General features: G+C 36.9%; 1 protein-coding gene across 2 annotated transcripts in view; it reads right to left on the bottom strand.

Annotated features, from left to right (window-relative positions):
• ANKRD12 (ankyrin repeat domain 12) overlaps nucleotides 1–19,667 on the bottom strand; it is a 193,013-nt gene that overhangs the window by 158,136 nt on the left and 15,210 nt on the right. For both annotated transcript variants that reach the window (XM_006891417.1, XM_006891418.1), the window contains exon 2: nucleotides 17,004–17,151. In XM_006891417.1, coding sequence (XP_006891479.1) covers nucleotides 17,004–17,151 — 148 coding nt within the window. The remainder of the gene's footprint in view (nucleotides 1–17,003; nucleotides 17,152–19,667) is intronic.

Here is a 19,667-nt window from a genome sequence, read left to right as displayed (position 1 = left end):
TGACTGGGATAATTGGGATGGGAGTGTCAGAGACAGTGCAATTGGCACAGGACAGAGCGGAGTTTAGGGCTGTTGTACATAGGGTCACTATGAGTAGCAAGCGATTCGACGGCACATAACAACAACACATCCTTTCAACTTAATCCGCAAGACAAGTTTCTTTTTAAACCTGTTATCCAAATTTTTTATTGTACACAACTGAAATTTTTTGAGTGATTGCTAGAGCATAAGATATTTACTGACGCACACTGAGGTGAGGGATGAATGCCGAAATTGGCAAGTAGGTGTCTAAATATTTGTTAATCAGGTTAAATCTTAAGATTTTTTAAAATTTTATACTGATTAATTTGCAAAGTTTGAATACATTGTTTTTCACAAAACATCCCTCCCATTTCCTTCACCTGCCCCATTGAATTGTGTAAACCTATGATTAAGATCCCCCACCCTCCTCCCTTCTGCTTCCTCCTCCCCCCCTTGGATCCTCATACTCATTCTACAATAATGGTTTTATAAAGTATTTGGCCTTATGGGACTGTGTTAGTTTACTCAGCATCATGTTCTCCAGTCCCTCCCAAGTTAAGCAGTAATTTACAAGATTTTTCAATGAATATTCTACATTGGAACTAAGTGCATTAGGTTAGCCACAATAAGAATTACACAAGTAATATTTGGCATTTCACTTACAGTCAATTAAAAATTTAAAATTAGTGGCCATAGTTTGCAAAGCAAAGAAGAAGTGCCAACCAATTAAACTGGAATTAAATGGGATTATTAAAAGCAGATCATAAGTATTTTGGGAAACTTAGAGCATAGTGAATAAACTCAAATTTCAATTGTACATATTTTTAAAAAGTTGGGCAAAAGTTTATTAAAATCTTCCTTTGGAAATAACTAAGGCATTTTGTTTCAAATACCCGTTGGTTTACACTTAACTGTTTCTATTTGAAGCATGTGAATATGTTTACTACCAACATTTCACTCAGGAGCCAGAAAATTAAAGCAGGCATAATCTGTTCCTTTAGTCAAATATTTTATTTCAAGCTACACTGGAGTAAGGCAATCACAATTTATGGGAAAGCCAAACCAATTGCCATTGAATAATTTGGATTCACAGGGACTCTAGAGGACAGAACAGAAAAATCTTTCAAAGGTGTACTGTTTCACTTTTCTCCAACACAGTGGCTGGTAGATTCAAACTGCCAAACTTTCAGTTAGCAGCCTAATATATAATCTACTGTGTCACTAACATTCCTATGAGACTGATGTAAAAGAATGCTAACAGAGCAAGTATCTTTTCCTGCTAACAGTATCACAAGGCAAGACAAACAGGTGAACATGGTAACAGCCCAAATATCCACTGACAAACAATTGGACTGAAAAACTGTGGTACATTCACACAATGGAATACTATGCGGCATTCAGGAGGAACAATTTCAAAAAATACTATTATAACATGGGAGAGACCGGAGAACATTATGCTCAGTGAATTAACTCACGTCTCATAAGGACAAATACAACATAAGATCATTATTGTAAAAACTGAAGGATAACTAGTAAGATGTGTATGAAAATCCAAAGGGAGAAGGAGTGCAAGCTAGAGGCTGTGGGTTTGCAGGGAGGGAAATCACAGGATCTCAGAGTTTGGTGGGCAAAGGGAAGGAAGAAGAAGTTAGGAAAGATCCAGTGGGAACCTGAAAAGATGTGGCAATGGTAGGCATAGATTAGTGGTGATTAATTTTATAAAGCACAAATTAAAGGAATGATTGTATGCAATACAATGGGAATCAAGGAATGTGTAAAACACAATGTATATGCAAACCAATATAAAATAAAAAAGAAAAAATGGAAAAATTTTAAAGTTATTACTTTAAGGGGAGCTCTGGTGACCTAGTGGCAAGGAGCTGCAACTACAATCCCAGAGGCACACGGTTCAAATCCACCAGATGCTCTGCCGGGGAAGGAGGGTCAGTCTCCTCCTGTACCAGTCAGATCTGATTTGACGGTACACTCACACAAAAATAATAAAATTTAAAAAAAATAAATAAAATTTTTTTAAAAGTTATTACTTTAACGTAATTATGTACTTTATTTAATATTTTTAAAGAAAACTATGAAAAATTATTATAAGGGTCTATACTCCAAGTTTGAAGTTTCATAGTAAATAATAATGAGTATAAACATAGTTATCTATGAAAATTACCAAAATTATATTAAAATTGATTATTCATATTATCAACTCACTTTTATATATTCATATATACTGTTTAGAAATAAGGCCCTAGGATACCAACTGACTTGTTTCAATGAACAGATGCAGCCTTGGATGCACTCACCAGTCTATGCTAGAATTTAGAGTACAGCCGTCTGGAAAACAGACTGGAAGAGGTCTATTATTTGTTCCTATTCCCAAGAAAGGTGCTCGAACAGAATGTGGAAACTACTGAACAATATCATTAATATCATAGGTAAGCAAATTACTGAAGATGATTCAAAAACTACTAGAACAGTACATAGATAGGGAACTTCTAGTAGTTCAAGCAGAATTTGGATGAGACCGTGGTACCACAGATATAACTGCTAATGTCAGATGGCTGAAAGTAAATAATATCAGAAGAATGTCTACTTGTGCTTTATTGACTATTCAAAGGTGTTTGATTGTGTGGATCATAACAAGTTGTGGCTGACAATGAGAAGAATGGGAATTCTAGAGCACTTGACTGTGTTCATGCAAAGCCTAACCTGGACCAGCAGGCTGCTGGGTGAACAGAGTGGGGAACACCACACAGTTTAAAATTAAGAAGGGAGTGTGTCAGGATTGTATTCTCATTCTATAGCTATTCAATCTGTATGCTGAGCAAATTATCCGAGAAGCTAGACTTCTATGAAGAAGAATGAAGCATGAGGATTGGAGGGAGATTCATCAATAACCAGCATTATGCAGGTGACACAACCTTGCTTGCTGAAAGTGAGGATTTTAAGCACTTGTTGCATAAGATCAAGGAATTCAGGCTTCAATGTTGACTGGATTTCAATGTCAAGTAAATAAAGATTCTTACAACTGAACTGGTAGACAACATCATGATAGATGGAGAAGAAAGTGAACTGTCAACAACTTCATCTTACTTGGAACCACAATTAACACCCTTTATACCAGTACTTAGGAAATAAGGAGACATAATGCACTGAGAAAGTTTGCAGTTAGGGATGTCTTCAAGTTACTGAGGGGTAATAACATCAGTTTGAGGACAAAAGGTCCATCTGATTCAGGCAATGGTTTTTCAAATCATGCTATGCATTTGAGAGCTGGAAAATGAATAAGGATGACAGAAGAAGAAATGATGCTTTTTAAGGACTTTTTAAAAAATTCATTTTAATGAAAATTTACAGACTTTGGATTTCCATTCATTGTTGCATTTTTCTCCCTGCCCAACCTCCTCCTCAGTTCACTCTTCTCTTTGAAAAGTAAAATTCTTTCATTGTTATATGATCCCTCCCCCCCGCCAAGTCTACTCCACTATGCAGCCTTCATTTTGAAAAGCAAAAGAAAAATTCTTTCATTGTTATACAATCCCTCTCCCCAAGTCCACTCCACTATTCAGCCTTCGTTCTGGACTCCTGTCGTGACAGTAATACCTAATCATATATCCCTTTTAAGCAGTTCTCTCCCTCATCGGTTTCAATGCATACATAATTTATCTCATCTTTCTCAGTCTCCCCCCAACCTCGATGTCAATCCCATTTTACAACAGTGGCACTATGCAGTGTTTGTCCTTTTGTGACTGAGATATTTCATTCACCATAATGTCTGTCCTCCAGGGTCATCCCTTTTGTATAATATTTCATGAGTTCCTTGTTTTCCAATGCAGCATAGTATTTCACTGTGTGAATATACCAGAGCTTCTCTATCCATTCGTTAATTGATGGGCACTTAGGTTGTTTCCAAGTCTCTCCTACTGTGTAAAAAGCATGAACTGATGCCTTTGAGCTATGGTGTTGCAGAACAGCACTGAACATCCCATAAATGGCCAAAAGGACAAACAAGTATGTCTTGGAGAGGGTTCAGGTAGAGTGCTCTTGGGAGGCAAGGATGATGAGGCTTCACCTCACATACTTCAGGTATGTTGCTAGGAGGAGACATTCATCAGAAAGGAAAATGATGATTCAAAGGATGGAGGGTCAACAAAAGAAAGGAAGACGCTCAGTCAGAGGCCTCTTGTGTGTCAGGAAGTGTGAGTATGGTGCAGGATAGAACAGGATTCAGATCTTTTGTTCACAGGGTCACTATGAGTCGGACTTGACTCAATGGCACCTAATAACAACAATATAGTTTCATTCATTTTGTTTTATACAGTAATTGCTGTACAGAAATGTATTTATGTTGTAAATAAGTATATTATACAATTACTATGGATCTCTTCAAGTCCCCATTGCACCATACCTATTCCTTCACCTCCTCCATGCCATTAATCTCTACTATCCTAGAGATTTTCTCTTCCTTTGTCCATATTCTTTTCCCTTTTCCCTTGTAAATAGTTGTATATATCTAGTTCCTTTTTGCTAATTTGAAAAGCTGTATCTGTCATTCACATCTATTATCCACAGGCTAATCCTCTTTTGGCTTGGTGCTTGAAGTCTTTTTCTACCCATTTAAACTTCTTCCCCTCCTCCCATCCTTCAGTTACTGTCCTATTTTCATAGTGGTGACCTTAGGTAGTATTTGTCCTTTTATGACTGAGTTAACCCAATGTTCTTTACACTCTCAAATGGTATTCTACTTTATGAATAACTCATTATTCTTTACTGCTACACAAAGTATCACTGTGTGAACAAACCACGGATTTTTTTGTTTGTTGATGGCCATCTGTGTTGTTTTCATTGTTTCACTTTCGTGAATAATACTATAAACATAGGTGTCCATTAATTGTTTGTGTCTCAGCTCTGATTTCTTTGGGGTATATTCCCAGTAGTAGAATGGTTAGGTAATACGGGATTTCTATGCTCAGTTTTTTAGGAGACGCCAAACTGCCTTCCAGAGTGGCTGGACCATATTACAGTCCCACCAACAGTCCATGAAAGTTCCAATCATTCCTTAGAAGTTTACAGAATATTACAGGGCCTCTAAGAGAAACGCTCCACAAGAAAAAACTTACAGAATCCTACATGGCCTTGACAAGGAAAAGACTGATAACCCAATCACGAAACAGGCAAAAGACATACGACAACTCTTCCAAAGGAGGTCACTGAGATGGCCAACAAACACAAGAAGAAATGTTCAAAATCACTTGCAATTAGATGTAAACCAAAACAACAATGGGATACCATCTTACCCCTGTAGCAAAAACCGAAGAACAAGCAATAAATGCTGGTTAAGCAATTATTCTTAATAAGCAAAGAACAGATTTTTATCTGCTACTTTAGCTATTAGAACAATTTTCTGTTTATTTTCTTTCCCCCCCTTCAAATTGGCTTAAGTTATATCAATTAAGACAAAACTTTTAATAGTATCTAAAGTCTTAAAAAACCAGAATTTCTTAAAATGCCTTTAGAGAGATTTTAGGTTATAAAATATCAACAAGTCCTAAAGTGTAAGCACGGACCCACACACAGATTACAATGAATTTCTTGGAGTTCTCTCAAATCACAGTTATCTTCACGTGCCAAAAGAAAGATTCAGCACCTAAATAGTATCTCCCAAATCAAACTAGTTATTCTAAAGCTGATAATGACTCATAGTGTCATCACATGTGCAAAGCACAACTGTGCTGTCTTGTTTTCAAGGCTGTGACCTTTTGGAAGCAGGCCACGAGGTCTGTTCCCACTGTACCTCTGAGTGAGCTTGATTGTCAAATGTCAGGTTAGTGGTCAAGTGCTTATTCTTCAATTATGCCATTGAGGAACTAACAGCAAATGATGTGTAAAAATAATAGTTATTTAAACATTGAGTTATTAAAACTAAAATGATGTACTACTTGTTTTCCTAAAGAAATAACATGCCTTCCAATGCTATTTGTGGTTGAAGCGAGCACTCATATGTTGCTAATTATTTTAGAAGAAAACTAAATGTTCAGCCCTGGGGTATTACTCCTGAGAATGAATTTAAAAAGAGATGTTCCTGATTCCATTATTCTGAATTAAATCATTGCAAATTTCTTTTGGAGAACTAAATGATTTTTACAGGATCTGAACAGAGTTGTTTAGTGACTTTTGTGTCTAAAGACTATTGATTCTCTTAGACATAAAACTAGTCTTGTGGCATAAGATTTGAGTATGATTTTATGACTGATAATGCAGAAATGATGTTCACTCAGAGACACTGTACTGAAGACTAATGATGTCAGTCTGGAGACTAAGGTGCGCCTGAAAAAAGCCACGGATGACAGAAGACGAACTGATGCCTTTGAGCTGGGGTGCTGGAGAAGAGTACTGAATATACACCATGGACTGCTAGGAGAATAAACAAGTTTGTCTTGGAGAAGTTGAAGCCAGTCTGCTTCTTGGAGGTAAGGATTCTAAAGCTTTGTCTGACATACTTTGGACATGATGCAAGGCAGGACCAGTCCTTGGAGAGGGCAGTCATGCTTGTGAGGGTGGAGGGACAGAGGAGGAGAAGAAGACTCTTGATGAGATGGACTGATTCAGTGACTGGTGTAATAAGGGTAGATGTATCGGAGATAATAAGATTGACACAAGATAGAGCATGGTTTACATAGGGTCGCTATGAGTTGCAGGTGACCGAGGGCATATAACAACAACAATGAAACTGTAATAATTATTAGAAACTGATTACTCTTTTCAAACACTTCATGTACAATAGCAGACACCACACAAATGCCTATCTATCTAAGCCATTCTTCTCTTCTAGTATGAATATTACAATTCTGGTCAGGGTGATAATATGATCCTTTGGACTCCTCAACAACTAAGATAGCCTGACCCATAAGGTACATACAGAAGTTCCAAAGGAGACTGTTTCATCAATTAGAACAAACAAACAAACCACTCCAAGTATCACTGGAAGAAAGATACTTTTGTCCCTATCTATCCCATTCCTATAAAAAAAGAGGCAGCAGATTATTAGGTAACTACTAGGCAAAGAGCTTTAGGACAAAACTAGGAATAATAGAGCATAAGGGTGTTATTAAACTACTATACTAACTTGGTAGCATATTCTATAGGGAGTTATGCTGCTGGTCCAAACCTGTGCTGACTCAAACAGGTGCCTCTCAGCTGGAATCCATGAGAGGTTTTGAGAGACAAAGATCGGCAATCTCTTTTCTGATTTACAGCCTCTAAGTATCCCCTGGAGGGTCAGCTATAAGTTGGTTATGACTTGAAGGCAATGAGATACCATAACTAGGATGCCATACTTGGTCTTCTTACTGCATTGGGGCGGGAGGACATCCTTAACTACTTACTCCATTGTTAGTCAGTTTCTGCTGTGTTTATATATTACAAATTGATTTTACATGAAGGTCACAATTCTCTTAAGTATTATTAGATGCACTTTTTTCCCTGCCCTGCCCACACCCTCCCCCACCCCAATTCATTCTTCTCTATTGAAGTGAAAGAAAAATCTTCATTGTTATGCAATCCCTTCCCCCAAGTCCACTCCACTGTGCAGACTTCATTCTGGACTCCTGTCATGACAATAATACCCAATCACATATTCCTTTTAAACAGTTCTCTCTCATCGGTTTCAATGCAGTATTTATCCCATTTCTCCCCTCCTTCTCTGTCTTCCCTCAACCCAGATGTCCGTCCTATTTTACAAAAGTGGCCCTATGCAATATTCGTCCTTTTGTGACTGAAATATTTCACTCAGCATAATGTCCTCCAGGGTTACCATTTTGTATAATATTTTATGAGTTCCTTGTTTTTCAATGTTGCATAGTATTCCACTGCGTGAATATACCACAGCTTCTCTATCCATTTGTTTGTCGATGGGCACTTGGGTTGTTTCCAGCTCTTTGCTATTTCGAAAAAAGCCGCAATAAACATGGGTGTGCATGTATCTGCTTGGGTGGCAGTTGTGGTTTCTTTAGGGTAAATTCCCATTAGTGGAATTGTTGGGCCAAATGGTATTTCTATTTCTAACATACTGCCTTCCATAGTGGCTGCACCATTTTACACTCCCACCAACATTGAATAAGGGTTCCAGTTTCTCTGCAACCTCACCAGCATTTGATGTTTGCTGTTTTGTTAAATTTTGCTATTCTTACTGGGGTGAGATGACATCTCATAGTTGTTTTGATTTGCATCTCTCTCAGAGCTAGGGATTTTGAACATTTCTTTATGTGCTTGCTGGTCATCTATCTGAATGTCTTCTTTGGTGAAGTGTCTGTTTATATCCTGTGTTGAATTTTCAATTGGGTTATTTACCTTCACCTTTATCTTGTTGCAGTGCTCGAGTATTTTATAAATTCTAGATTTAAGTCCCTTGTTTAACCTGTCATCACCAAATTTTTTTTCCAATCTGTGGCTTCCCTTTTTACCCTGTTGGAGAAGTTTTTGGATGTGCATAGTGATTTGATTCTTAGAAGGTCCCATTCATCTATTTTATCCTCTCCTGGTTGTAGATATTATATCCACTTCTATAAAGGAAGAAATTTTACCTTACTTGGGTAAAGCTAATAGGGGGTTAAAGGACCCTGCTGATGTGGTTTGCTACGTGCTGCACTGGTAACCACAAGGTTAGTGGTTTAAATCCACCAGCTACTTTGCAAGAGAAAGACGGGAAGTCTCCCTCAGGAAGATGATGAAAGGCCACTATGTGTCACAATAAACTTGACAGCAGTGGGTTGGTAGGGGTTTAAAGGAATGCAACCCTGGTATCTGTCCGACCCCAAAGTTTCTAACAATAAATACTACACTGTGATTTACCTTCACTGTAACTATAATTCATCTTGTCAAGATTCTAGAACATGTTGAGAAAAATAAGCTGGTGCAATTAAGTTCAAGAAGGAATATGACTTTAAGAATTACTTGCTTCTTATAGCCTTCACCTCACATACTATGTGCATTTTGCAAGGAGCTATTCCTCAAAGAGGGACATGATGCTGGAAGGGTGGAGGGTTGACAAAGGAGAGGAAGACCCTCAACCAGGTGAACTGATATGGTGACTGCTCCAACGGGCTCTGTGTTCAGGATGTGTGAGGATGGCACAGGATAGAAGTGGTTTCAGATCTTCTGTTCATTGGGTTGCTATGAATCATACTTGACTCGACAGAACCTAACAACAACATAGGTTCAATGGATATGTAAGTGGCTTAGCATTTCATGGAAAAAATTTACAAGAAATTCTGGGTAAGAGAGGACAATGTGAGACAGATATTAGAATAATCAACAAGCAGATTATGTTGGAGACTTGGAAAAATTAACAAAGTAATTCAGAAAGACTGATATTATTAAGCTATTAAGAACACACTGTCATGACATCAAATTACACACTAATTCTTTTCAAATTTTTTTATCTAGTTAAGCAATTACTTTTTCTAGGTAAAATTATTTCAAAATATACACATAATATAATTAGGACTTAAAAGTATAAGCTATTTTAACAAACAATCCCAAATCAGTTTCCCCAAGTAAATTCCAGTTCACGGCAAGCCTACAGAACAGAGTAGAAACTCCTCACTGGGTTTTTATGGCTGTGCATCTTTATGGAAGCAGATGGTTACATCTTCCTCATGTGGAGTAGCTGGTGGGTTTGAACTACTAAACTTTCAGTTATCAGTCAAGCACTTTATCTGTTAATAGGGATCTTTCTAAGGTACAGTATAGTCCTTGTTGTTATGTGCTGTCAAGTTGCCAGCAACTCAGAGTGACACTATGTACAATATCTCTGAAGCCTGTGCTATCCTGAGCCAGTCTCACTGTCTCTAACACACCTGGCCCTATTGCCCCAGTTACTGTGTCAATCCATCTCATCCAGGATCTCCGTCTCCTATGTTGTCTCTCCACACATCCAAGCATGATGTCGTTCTCAAAGGACTAGTCCCTGCTGGGCACATGCCCAAAGATGTGAGACAGAGCTTCAAAAATCCTTGCTTCCACAGAGCAACTTGGTCTCACTATCTCTAGGACAGACCTGTTTGTTCTCTTAGCAGTCCACGGAATGTTCAATACTATTCTACAGTGTCAAGACTCAAACACATAAACTCTTCTTCTGTTATCCTTATTTAATGTCCAGTTCTCTGACATACAGCAAGTTAACTGTAAAGATCACGACCTGGATCTTAAGACCATGGCTGCCCTTTGTCTCCAAACTGACATCTTTGGACTTCAGCACTCTGGAAAGGTCCATGACAACAGACTTTGCTAATCCAATTTGTTTTTTTCATTTCCTGACTGCTGGTATCAAGAGTGCTGATTATGGAGCTGAGCAAGATGAAACTGTTAATAATTTCAGTCTCTTCTCCATCTACCATGGAAATTGGCCCACTGGTGAGAATCTTTGTTTTCTTTATGTTGAACTTCAATTCATACTGCAGACTGAAGTCCTGGACTTTCTGCAGCAGATGCTTCAGGTCCCACTCAGTTTTAGTGACCAAGTTTGTTTCATCTGCATAAACACAAGTTGTTGACGAGTCTTCCTCCAATTCTGATGCCACATTCCTCCTCATAAAGATCAGCCTCCCAAATGATCTGTTCTGCATATAGATTTAAAAGGTATGGAGACAAGACATATCCCTGATGAACTCCTTTCCTGATTTTGAACCATTTAGCGTTTCCTTGCTCTGTTCAGACAACTGCTTCCTGGTAAAAGTATAAGTTTTACATGAGCACAATCAAGTGTTCTTAAAATAAAGAATAAGAAATTCCTCATACAGTTGACAGCATTATTATTCACTTGGGGACCACTAAGCCTTCCTTCCTTTGGGCAATGATATTTTTTAAAAAGCAATTTTTATTTTCAAAAGATAAAATATGTTCATGATTTTTTAAAAAATCAAGTTATATAGAAGAATATAAAGAAAATAGCAAATTATCTCAAATTCTAGAGGTGTTACTGTATGATAAACATCATTCCAAGCATACTTCTCAAAATACAGACACCTACTCCTCATTTATCAACAGTTTATTATCTGTTATTTCAAATTTATAACAATAATGAAAAATCTACCTTGTCATTTTGCACATTCACAACATCAGCAGTAACAGACACTGAGGTACAAGAGGAAATGTAACTCTGGCTGCAATGGTAAAGGTTATGTGATAAACTGGCTGGGCCATAATTCTCAGCAGTTTAGCAGTTATGTACTGATATAACTTGGGAATTACATAACAATGTAATCATCCTCTATTTTTGCATAATGCTGATTTTCTCCAAAGATCTTGTATTTGAAACTTAACCACATTGATAACTAAGAAGTGGGTGTATAGAGAACTAAGAAGTGGGTGTACAGACCAAGAGTTTAAATCATTAAAACAAAACAACTCTACCTTTCAGTTTTTGTTAACATCAGTCAGTCCGCTACTATGAAAGACAATGAGCTGATGAACACTACACTTCTTCCTCCTCCTTATCCTGTGTCCTCTTATTTTCATGGAATCTGGGTTGTCAGCATTTACATTTTGTTTGATATCTATAATACACTTACCCTGTTTAGCCATTTAAAGCTAGTTCTACAGTGAAACAGCCATTTTTTAAAATTAGTTTTAATGAAAGTTTACAGAGATTTTGGATTTCCACTCATTGTTACACTTGAAACAGCCTTTTATTTAAAATTTCATCCTTTTTATATATCTGTTTAAATATGCCATGCTTGGACATCCATATAGATATATAGTATAGGTAATTACAGACAGACAGAACATGGTATTTAGTGGAATCAAAGTATAAACTTTTAAATACCAGGAATACCAGGAATATCTCCTTTTACCATATACTCTTTTGAAAGGTTTTTTTCTTTTTTGGTAAAATATAGTTCCTCACTGGATTTATTAGTCATAATTTAAGAAATCCTTTATTACTTGACACTGTTTGCCTACTTCTAAATTGTTTCATTTAGTGTCCATTATATAAATAGTTGAGGTAAGAGTCTTCAAGGTAAATTTTTGCTCTTTTCAATAACTACTTACATAGAATGAAAACAAAAACAGATTACATAGTTAATTGTCAGGAAGTATTTTTACCTTTATTTATAAAAGTTGTCTTACTAACTTTCAACAAGATATTCTTAAACTAAAAAAATTCCCATTTCCAACTTGTTGCTGGTTACTGGATAGGATTTACATTAACAACAGTTCTGTCACATCTATAGGCAAAAATTGTTCTCATTTTCTTATTATTATATACATTTTTTTCCATCTTTTTTTTTTTCAAATAGAATTCTGTTGTTCTGAGATACTTGCTTCTACCTTTCACCCACTAGCCTATTTTTTCTTTTCATATTTATATTGTTGGAAAGTACTATGATTGGAACTGATTCATAGCTGAACCAACAGTGAGTTTTCTCAAGAAACTGTACATGAACAGACTTCTCATCTTTCTTCCATGGACAACCTAGTGGATTTGAACTGTGTACCTTTGAGTTCACAGCTTCAGTTTGCTCGGCTCCACAGTCAACACTCTTGGCACCAGCAGTCAGGAAATCAAAAAGCGTATCGCGATGGGAAAGTCTGCTGTTAGGGACCTCTCTAAAGTACTCAGGAGCAACAGTGTCTCTCTGGAGACTAAGGTGCGCCTGATACAGGCCATGGTATTTGCAATCGCTTGTTGTGCATGAGAGAGTTGGACAACGACTAGGGAGGACAGAAGGAGAGTAGATGCTTTTGAGTTGTGGTGCTGGAGAAGGGTACTGAATGTACCCTGGACTGCCAGGAAAACAGATTCATCTTGGAGAGGATTAAACCAAGATACTCCCTGGAGGCAAGGATTCTGGGGCTTCATCTGACATACTTTGGACATGTTGCCAGGAGGGACGGGTCCTTGGAGAGGGACATCAGGCTTGGGAGGGTTGAGGGACAACGCAGGAGGGGAAGACCCTCTATGAGATGGATTGATTCGGTGACTGGGGTAATCGGGATGGGTGTGTCAGAGGCGGTGCGTTTGGCGCAGGACAGAGCAGGGTTTAGGGCTGTTGTGCATAGGGTCGCTATGAGTCGGAAACGACTCGACGGCACATAACAACAACAACAACACCTTTGAGTTGGCAGCATAACCCCTTACTATAAGAAACTAGATGAATGATGTCGTGATCTGGCATGTGTGTTGACTGTGTATCCAAGTAAAATTAAACCACTGACAACTTCAATTTTTTTTTTCATCTGTCATGATGTTACCTACTAATTGAGTGGTGACCAGTTTTTTGGTGTTCTTGATGGTGTTCTTCAATCGTAAGCAACATATGCTTCAAATCTCATTCATTTTCTGTAAGCAAGATTGTGTCAGCTACCTAATGCAGGCTGTTGATTAGTCTTTCCTCAATCATGACACCACATTCTTCTTCATATAGCTCAGTTTCTTGATCTGCTCAGCTGACAGATTCAATAGAAATGGAGAAAGGATACAATCCTGACACATAGCTTTCTTGAAACTATGCAGTGTTCCCATCTTCTGTTTTGGACAAGGGATTCTTTGGTCTGGGATTCTCATTCTTCTCAATGCTAGCTATAATTTAGTATGATCCATACAATCAAATATCTTTGCAAAGTCAACAAAACAAAGTACCTTTCTGGTATTCTCTGCTTTCGGTCAAGATTCATCTGAAATAAGCAGTGATAATCACACTTGTCACAGCCTCATCTGAATCCAGCTTGATTCCTGGGTGTTCTCTGTTCAATAATGTTCAGCAAGATTTTATTTACATGTGATATTAATGATATTGTTCAGCAAATGTACAGTATGTTACATGGCATTTTTTTTTTAACCGGGAACAAATATAGATTTCTTTCACTTAGGTGGCCAGATAGCTGTCTTCCAAATTTCTTGGCTTGGTACAGCTTGGTGAGTACATCCACAGTTACATCTGTTGAAATAAGTCATTTGGTACTCCATTCATTCCTTGGGCCTTATTTTATGCCACTGTCTTCAATGCAGCTTGAACTTCTTTCATTACTGTTGGTTGTTGCTAATATGCTGTTTTCTGAAATGTTTCAGTACCAACCAATTCTTCTTAGTACAGTGATTTTTCTGTATTCCTTCCTTCTCTCTTTTATTACTTCCTGTGTCGTTCAAGATTTTGCCCACAGAATCTATTACTATTGCCATTTGAGGGTTGAATGTCTTCTTCAATTCTTTTCAGTTGAAATGTTAGGTGTGTTGGTCCCTTTTAATTCTTTAGCTTAAAATTTTAAGAATTGAAATATAGTCATTCTTAAAATGGTAAGAATTAAAATAAGGGAACTGGACAGTAAACAAATCATTTTGGCTTAGGGATAGCAAAGCTCTTTTTAATGTGCTGGGGGTGTGTGTGATGTAAAACCAGTCTTCGTTATCTACAAAAATATAAATATAAACATAAATATAAATATATATTTTAACTCCATAAATGTCTTACATTGTGATTGGTACATATTAGCTCTAAAAGAAGAAAAGAAATGTGGATGAAGCAAACTTAGAGGTAGCTACATCATCCATCATCTTACTAGAGATGAGAACTAATGAGATGATCATCTTACTAGATAAATAAACAATGAGAAATTATAATGGGGGGAGATAATCCAACTAATACATACAGACTACATTGATTGGATACCTAATTGTTGTTGCTGTTGTTCATTGCCATTGAGTCAAGAATGACTCATAGTGACAAAAGACCTGAAGCCTTTCTATAACCATCGTCATTTCTCCAAGTTCATAGTTTTCATAGGCATGTCTTTTAGGAAGTGGATGCCATCCCTGCTTCCAAACCTGTTTTAAACTGGGAATTCCACCAAACACTGCCCACCTTGAGAAACCGTTTTGGCATTTGACACCCCAATAGCAAAAGGTTCAGCATCACAGCAAACCCAGATTACGCCAGTACAGCAAATTGACAGAAGAGTGATGTATAACTCAGAAGAATGTTCCTCCAAAATATAACAACACTAGTCTCACTTAGCAGTGGTTAAGTGCTATCAAGCTGAATACAACTCATAGAGACCCTATGAACAAAAGACATGAACCCTGCTCTAAAACTAACATCATTTCTCTATGTTCATAGAGTTTCCAGAGGCATCTGGTTTAGGAAGTGGATGCCACTCCTGCTTCCAAAACAGAATCAATCCAGAAGCTTCTCTAAACCCTGTCTATGATAGGTAAATAATATGGTACTTCACACAACTATGACAGAGTGGTAAGAATCACAGCAACTCCCAGCTACTTCAGTATAGCAAATGCACAGATGACTGCTGTACCACTTAAAGAATGTTCATCCCAAAATTAATTCATTTTAATATGGACTTTTAAAGCCTCTCAAGCCAGCAGCAGGCTTAGCCCAGCACTATGGAATTTTAAAGACAAGCACACCCAACAAATGTTCTTGACTATAATAAACTGAGTAGACCCTTTGCCCTTGGGTCCTTGATGGACAGGCAAAAGCCCAGTCAGTTGACACCCACTTGTGGAGGGGAAAAAACCCAATAACACAGACCAAAATGTTCCTTACGTGACCCTCATCAAGACGTGAGAAAGAAACTTCCAGAGTGGAACCACTCCACAGGAGCCTCCCAAGTCAACAGCAGACTTGGAAACCTAATACTCATGCTTTTCTAGTTTACTATGACTCATTTTGGACTGGGTCTGGTAGGGAGTTGTAGTTTGTAGGGAGTTATACTGCTAATCTAAAGGCGATGTTTATCTGGAGGTTTGAATCCACCAGTGGCTCAAAGGGAGACCTCTTCTGCAATTTACTGGAAAGACAGGCAGTCTACTCCCATGAAATTTTCTGCCTCTGAAAATCCACTAGAGAATCAGCTATGCATTGGTTCTGACATGACAATACACAACAACATTTTACTCTAAATAAAAGAAAAATAATCCATCTGCTCTAGTAATAGTCTCTAACCTTTCAAAACTTCACTTACTCTTAAAATGTTAAATTTCTCTGAATTTATCAAATCTCTTTCACTCCTGTTAATGAAAAACAAAACTTGGATAATATGAGAAATTAAATATGACTAGCAAATGATTTCCAGAGAAAATATGAGAAGGGTTAAATCTTCAATAGATACTTAAATACAAGGGACTTCTCCCCAGCTAAGGGATATTTCTGAAAATTTAAGATTACTTAAGAATACTCATGCTTCATGAAGGGGAAAAAAATTATCTCAATAGAAAAAAATTACAACTTGAACTATATAAAGAATGTAATTTCTTTTCGCTGTTAAATTATAGAAGTTCTTTCTATGTGCTGGATTTTAAATTAATCCTAGATATATGGTTGTTAAGCTAAAACATATTTATGAACAGTTTGCCATTAATATTTAATGCACAGGATAAAACAACTATAAGAAATGCACAACCCCACAAACAACAAACATTTTAGTTTATACTAATTTCAATCGATAATTACTTTAGGGTAAAAGCAAATTATCAAAACTTTATTGTACAGTGGTGATAAGAGTCTAATACTCTTGGATTAGTGATCAATTCCTAATATATATGAGTTTTAAGAAACAAAATACTGACTCGGGCTTTAGAAGTCAGTGTGAATCATAGATTTTTAACTCGTTTCTGAATGGAAAATGTCTCAGTTTCTTTTATCTACAAAAACGCAAGAGCTCCTTCTCAAAATCTAATATATACAAATCTGCCACTATCACTAAATTAAATTCTCTTCCTAAAATTAAGTAGAAAAGTAATAAAATATTTGTAATAAATACTAAGAAAAGTAAAAAAAACTATTCTTATTCTTATCTGTGATAAAAATAATATTTGGGTAAAATATTTATTTTTTTGCCTTAATAGGGTAAATTAGAAATTAAATTAAAATACAAATATTTCCCCAAAGGTGCATGTGAAAGAAAAAACTTAGCACAGGACAATACAGATTTTACAAGAAATATAGTAATTATTCTACCTGTGTCTGAATCTCGTTCTTCATTTCTTGATGGACTAATGGTAAAAGGCAGCTTACGTTTCATAGATGATTTCTCCTTCATTTCCTTGACCACATCACCTCGATCAATTTTTGGTGTTTTGCTATAGGATGCAATCTTGTCTTTACTCTATTAAGAAATCAAATATAAATGAAGTTATCAAAATAGTAACTATTTGGGGGGAACATTCTTCTAAGTGATAAAGAACTCTTCTGTCAATATGCTGTACTGCTGCACATCCACAAACTTCTCCAACAGGGTAAAAAGTGAAAACACTGACTGGGAAAAAGTATTTATTTGGTAATGACATATCAGACTTATATCCAGAATTTATAAAATACCTGAGTACCACAACATGATAAAGGTAAATAATCCAATAGAAAAATGGGCACAGGACATGAACAGACACTTCACCAAAGAAGACATTCAGATGGCTAACAAGCACATGAAGAAATGTTCAAAATCCCTAGCTCTAAGAGAGATGCAAATCAAAACAACTATGAGATTTAACAGAACAGCAAGCAACAAATGCTGGCGAGGTTGTGGAGAGACTGGAACCTTTATTCACTGTTGGTGGGAGTGTAAAATGGTGCAACCCCTGTGGTAGGCGGTATGGTGCTTTCTCAAAAAGTTGCAAATAGAGATACCATTTGACCCAGCAATTCCACTACTCTACTGGGAATATATCCCAAAGAGATCATAACTGACATCCAAACAAATATATGCACACCCATGTTTACTGTGGCTTTGTTTACAATAGCAAAGACTTGGAAACAACCTAAGTGTACAACAACATTTGAATGGATAGAGAAGCTCTGGTATATTCACACAATGGAATGCTAAGCTGCACTGAAAAACAAGGAACTCATGCAATATTATTCAAAAGGGTGACTCTGGAGGACATTATGCTGAATAACTCAGTCACAAAAGGACAAATACTGCATGGTGCCACAGGACTGACCCTGGGGTCGGGGAGAGACTGACAAAGATGGGTTCAATAATGTATACTGCATTGAAACAGATAAGGGAGAAAACTGTTTAAAAGGGATGTGATTAGGTATTTTCATCATGATAGGAGTCTAGAGTGAAGGCTACATGGTGGAGTGGACCTGGGGGAAGTTTTGTAAAACAGTGAAATAATTTTTCTTTTACTTTTCCAAAAGGGTAATGTACGAGAGGGGAGGGCTGGATGGGGAAAATAGTGCAACAATGAATGAATGGAAAGCTAAAGTCTCTGTAAATTTTTACTGAAATTAATAATAAATTTAAATAAACAAAACAAAAAATCAACAATAACAAAAAAAGAAAATAAATAGCAGAGAGAATTATAGAAGAGATGAAACGCAATAATAAAAAGGCAGTTGAATTCAGAAAAAGGAGATATACTGTCAATAAAAACTCAGTTACATGATTTCTCTTTTTAAATTAAAAAAAATACTATTTAGAATTTTAAAAAAATATGCTGTACTGAGGTAACATGGGGTTGCTGTGATGCTGAACCTTATGCCACTGGGGTATTAAATACCAGAAGAGTTACCCACAGTGGACAGTGTTTGGTGGAGCTCCCAGTTTAAGATAGGTTTGGAGGCAGGAATGGCATCCACTTCCTAAATAACATGCCTCTGGAAACTGTATGAACTTTGATAAATCTCGATAGTTATAGAAAGGCTTCAGGCTTTTGTTCACAGGGTCGCTAGGAGTTGTGCTTGACTCAATGGCAATCAACAACAACAATAATGAATAAAATACAGTAATCTGAAAAAGCAATTCTGAAACTCTGAAAAAGAACCATCTCCTAATTATAAAGATTTAAGTTTATTTTAAGATAGATTAGAAAGTTACATCCTCAAAAGGATGGATCTCCCTCCTTGAAAGGAAATATGGATGAAAGGTCAATGTAAGTTTATTTTAAAATTAGTTCTCACCCCAACAACAATAGTAAAGTTCAACAGGGCAGCAAACAACAAAAACAACAAATGCTGGCAAGCACTGTGAACAGAATGAAACTTTTATTCACTGCTGATAGGAATGTGAAATGGTACAACCATATGGAAGACAGTCTGGTGCTTTCTCTAAAAGTAGGAAACAGAAAAAGCATTTAATCCATTAACTCCAAAATTGGCAATATATCCTAAAAATATCAGAGCTACAACTCAAACAGATGTATGCACACTCACGCTTATTGCTGTGTTATTCACAACAGCAAAGAGATGGAAGCAACCCAAATGTCCATTAACAAATAATGGACAGTTCACCAAGGAAGACATTCAAATGGCCAACAAGCACATGAAGAAATGTTCAAAATCCCTAGCTCTGAGAGAGATGCAAATCAAGACAACTATGAGGTATCATCTCACCCCAGTAAGACCAGCAAAATTTAACAGAACAGCAAGCAATAAATACTGGCGAGGTTGTGGAGAGACTGGAACCCTTATTCACTGTTGGTAGGAGTGTAAAATGGTGAAACCACTGTGGAAAGCGATGTGGCGCTTTCTCAAAAAGTTGCAAATAGAGATACCATTTGACCCAGTAATTCCACTACTGGGAATATACCCTAAAGAGACCATAAATGGCACCCAAGTAGATATATGCATACCCATGTTTATTGTGGCTTTGTTTACAATAGCAAGGAGTTGGAAACAACC

Source organism: Elephantulus edwardii, unplaced genomic scaffold (genome assembly GCF_000299155.1).
Source record: "Elephantulus edwardii isolate Elephantulus edwardi_28Jun2011 unplaced genomic scaffold, EleEdw1.0 scaffold00097, whole genome shotgun sequence".
Taxonomy (NCBI): Eukaryota; Metazoa; Chordata; class Mammalia; order Macroscelidea; family Macroscelididae; genus Elephantulus; species Elephantulus edwardii.
Note: the sequence above shows the minus strand (reverse complement) of the source record. Positions and strands in the feature narration are given on the sequence as shown.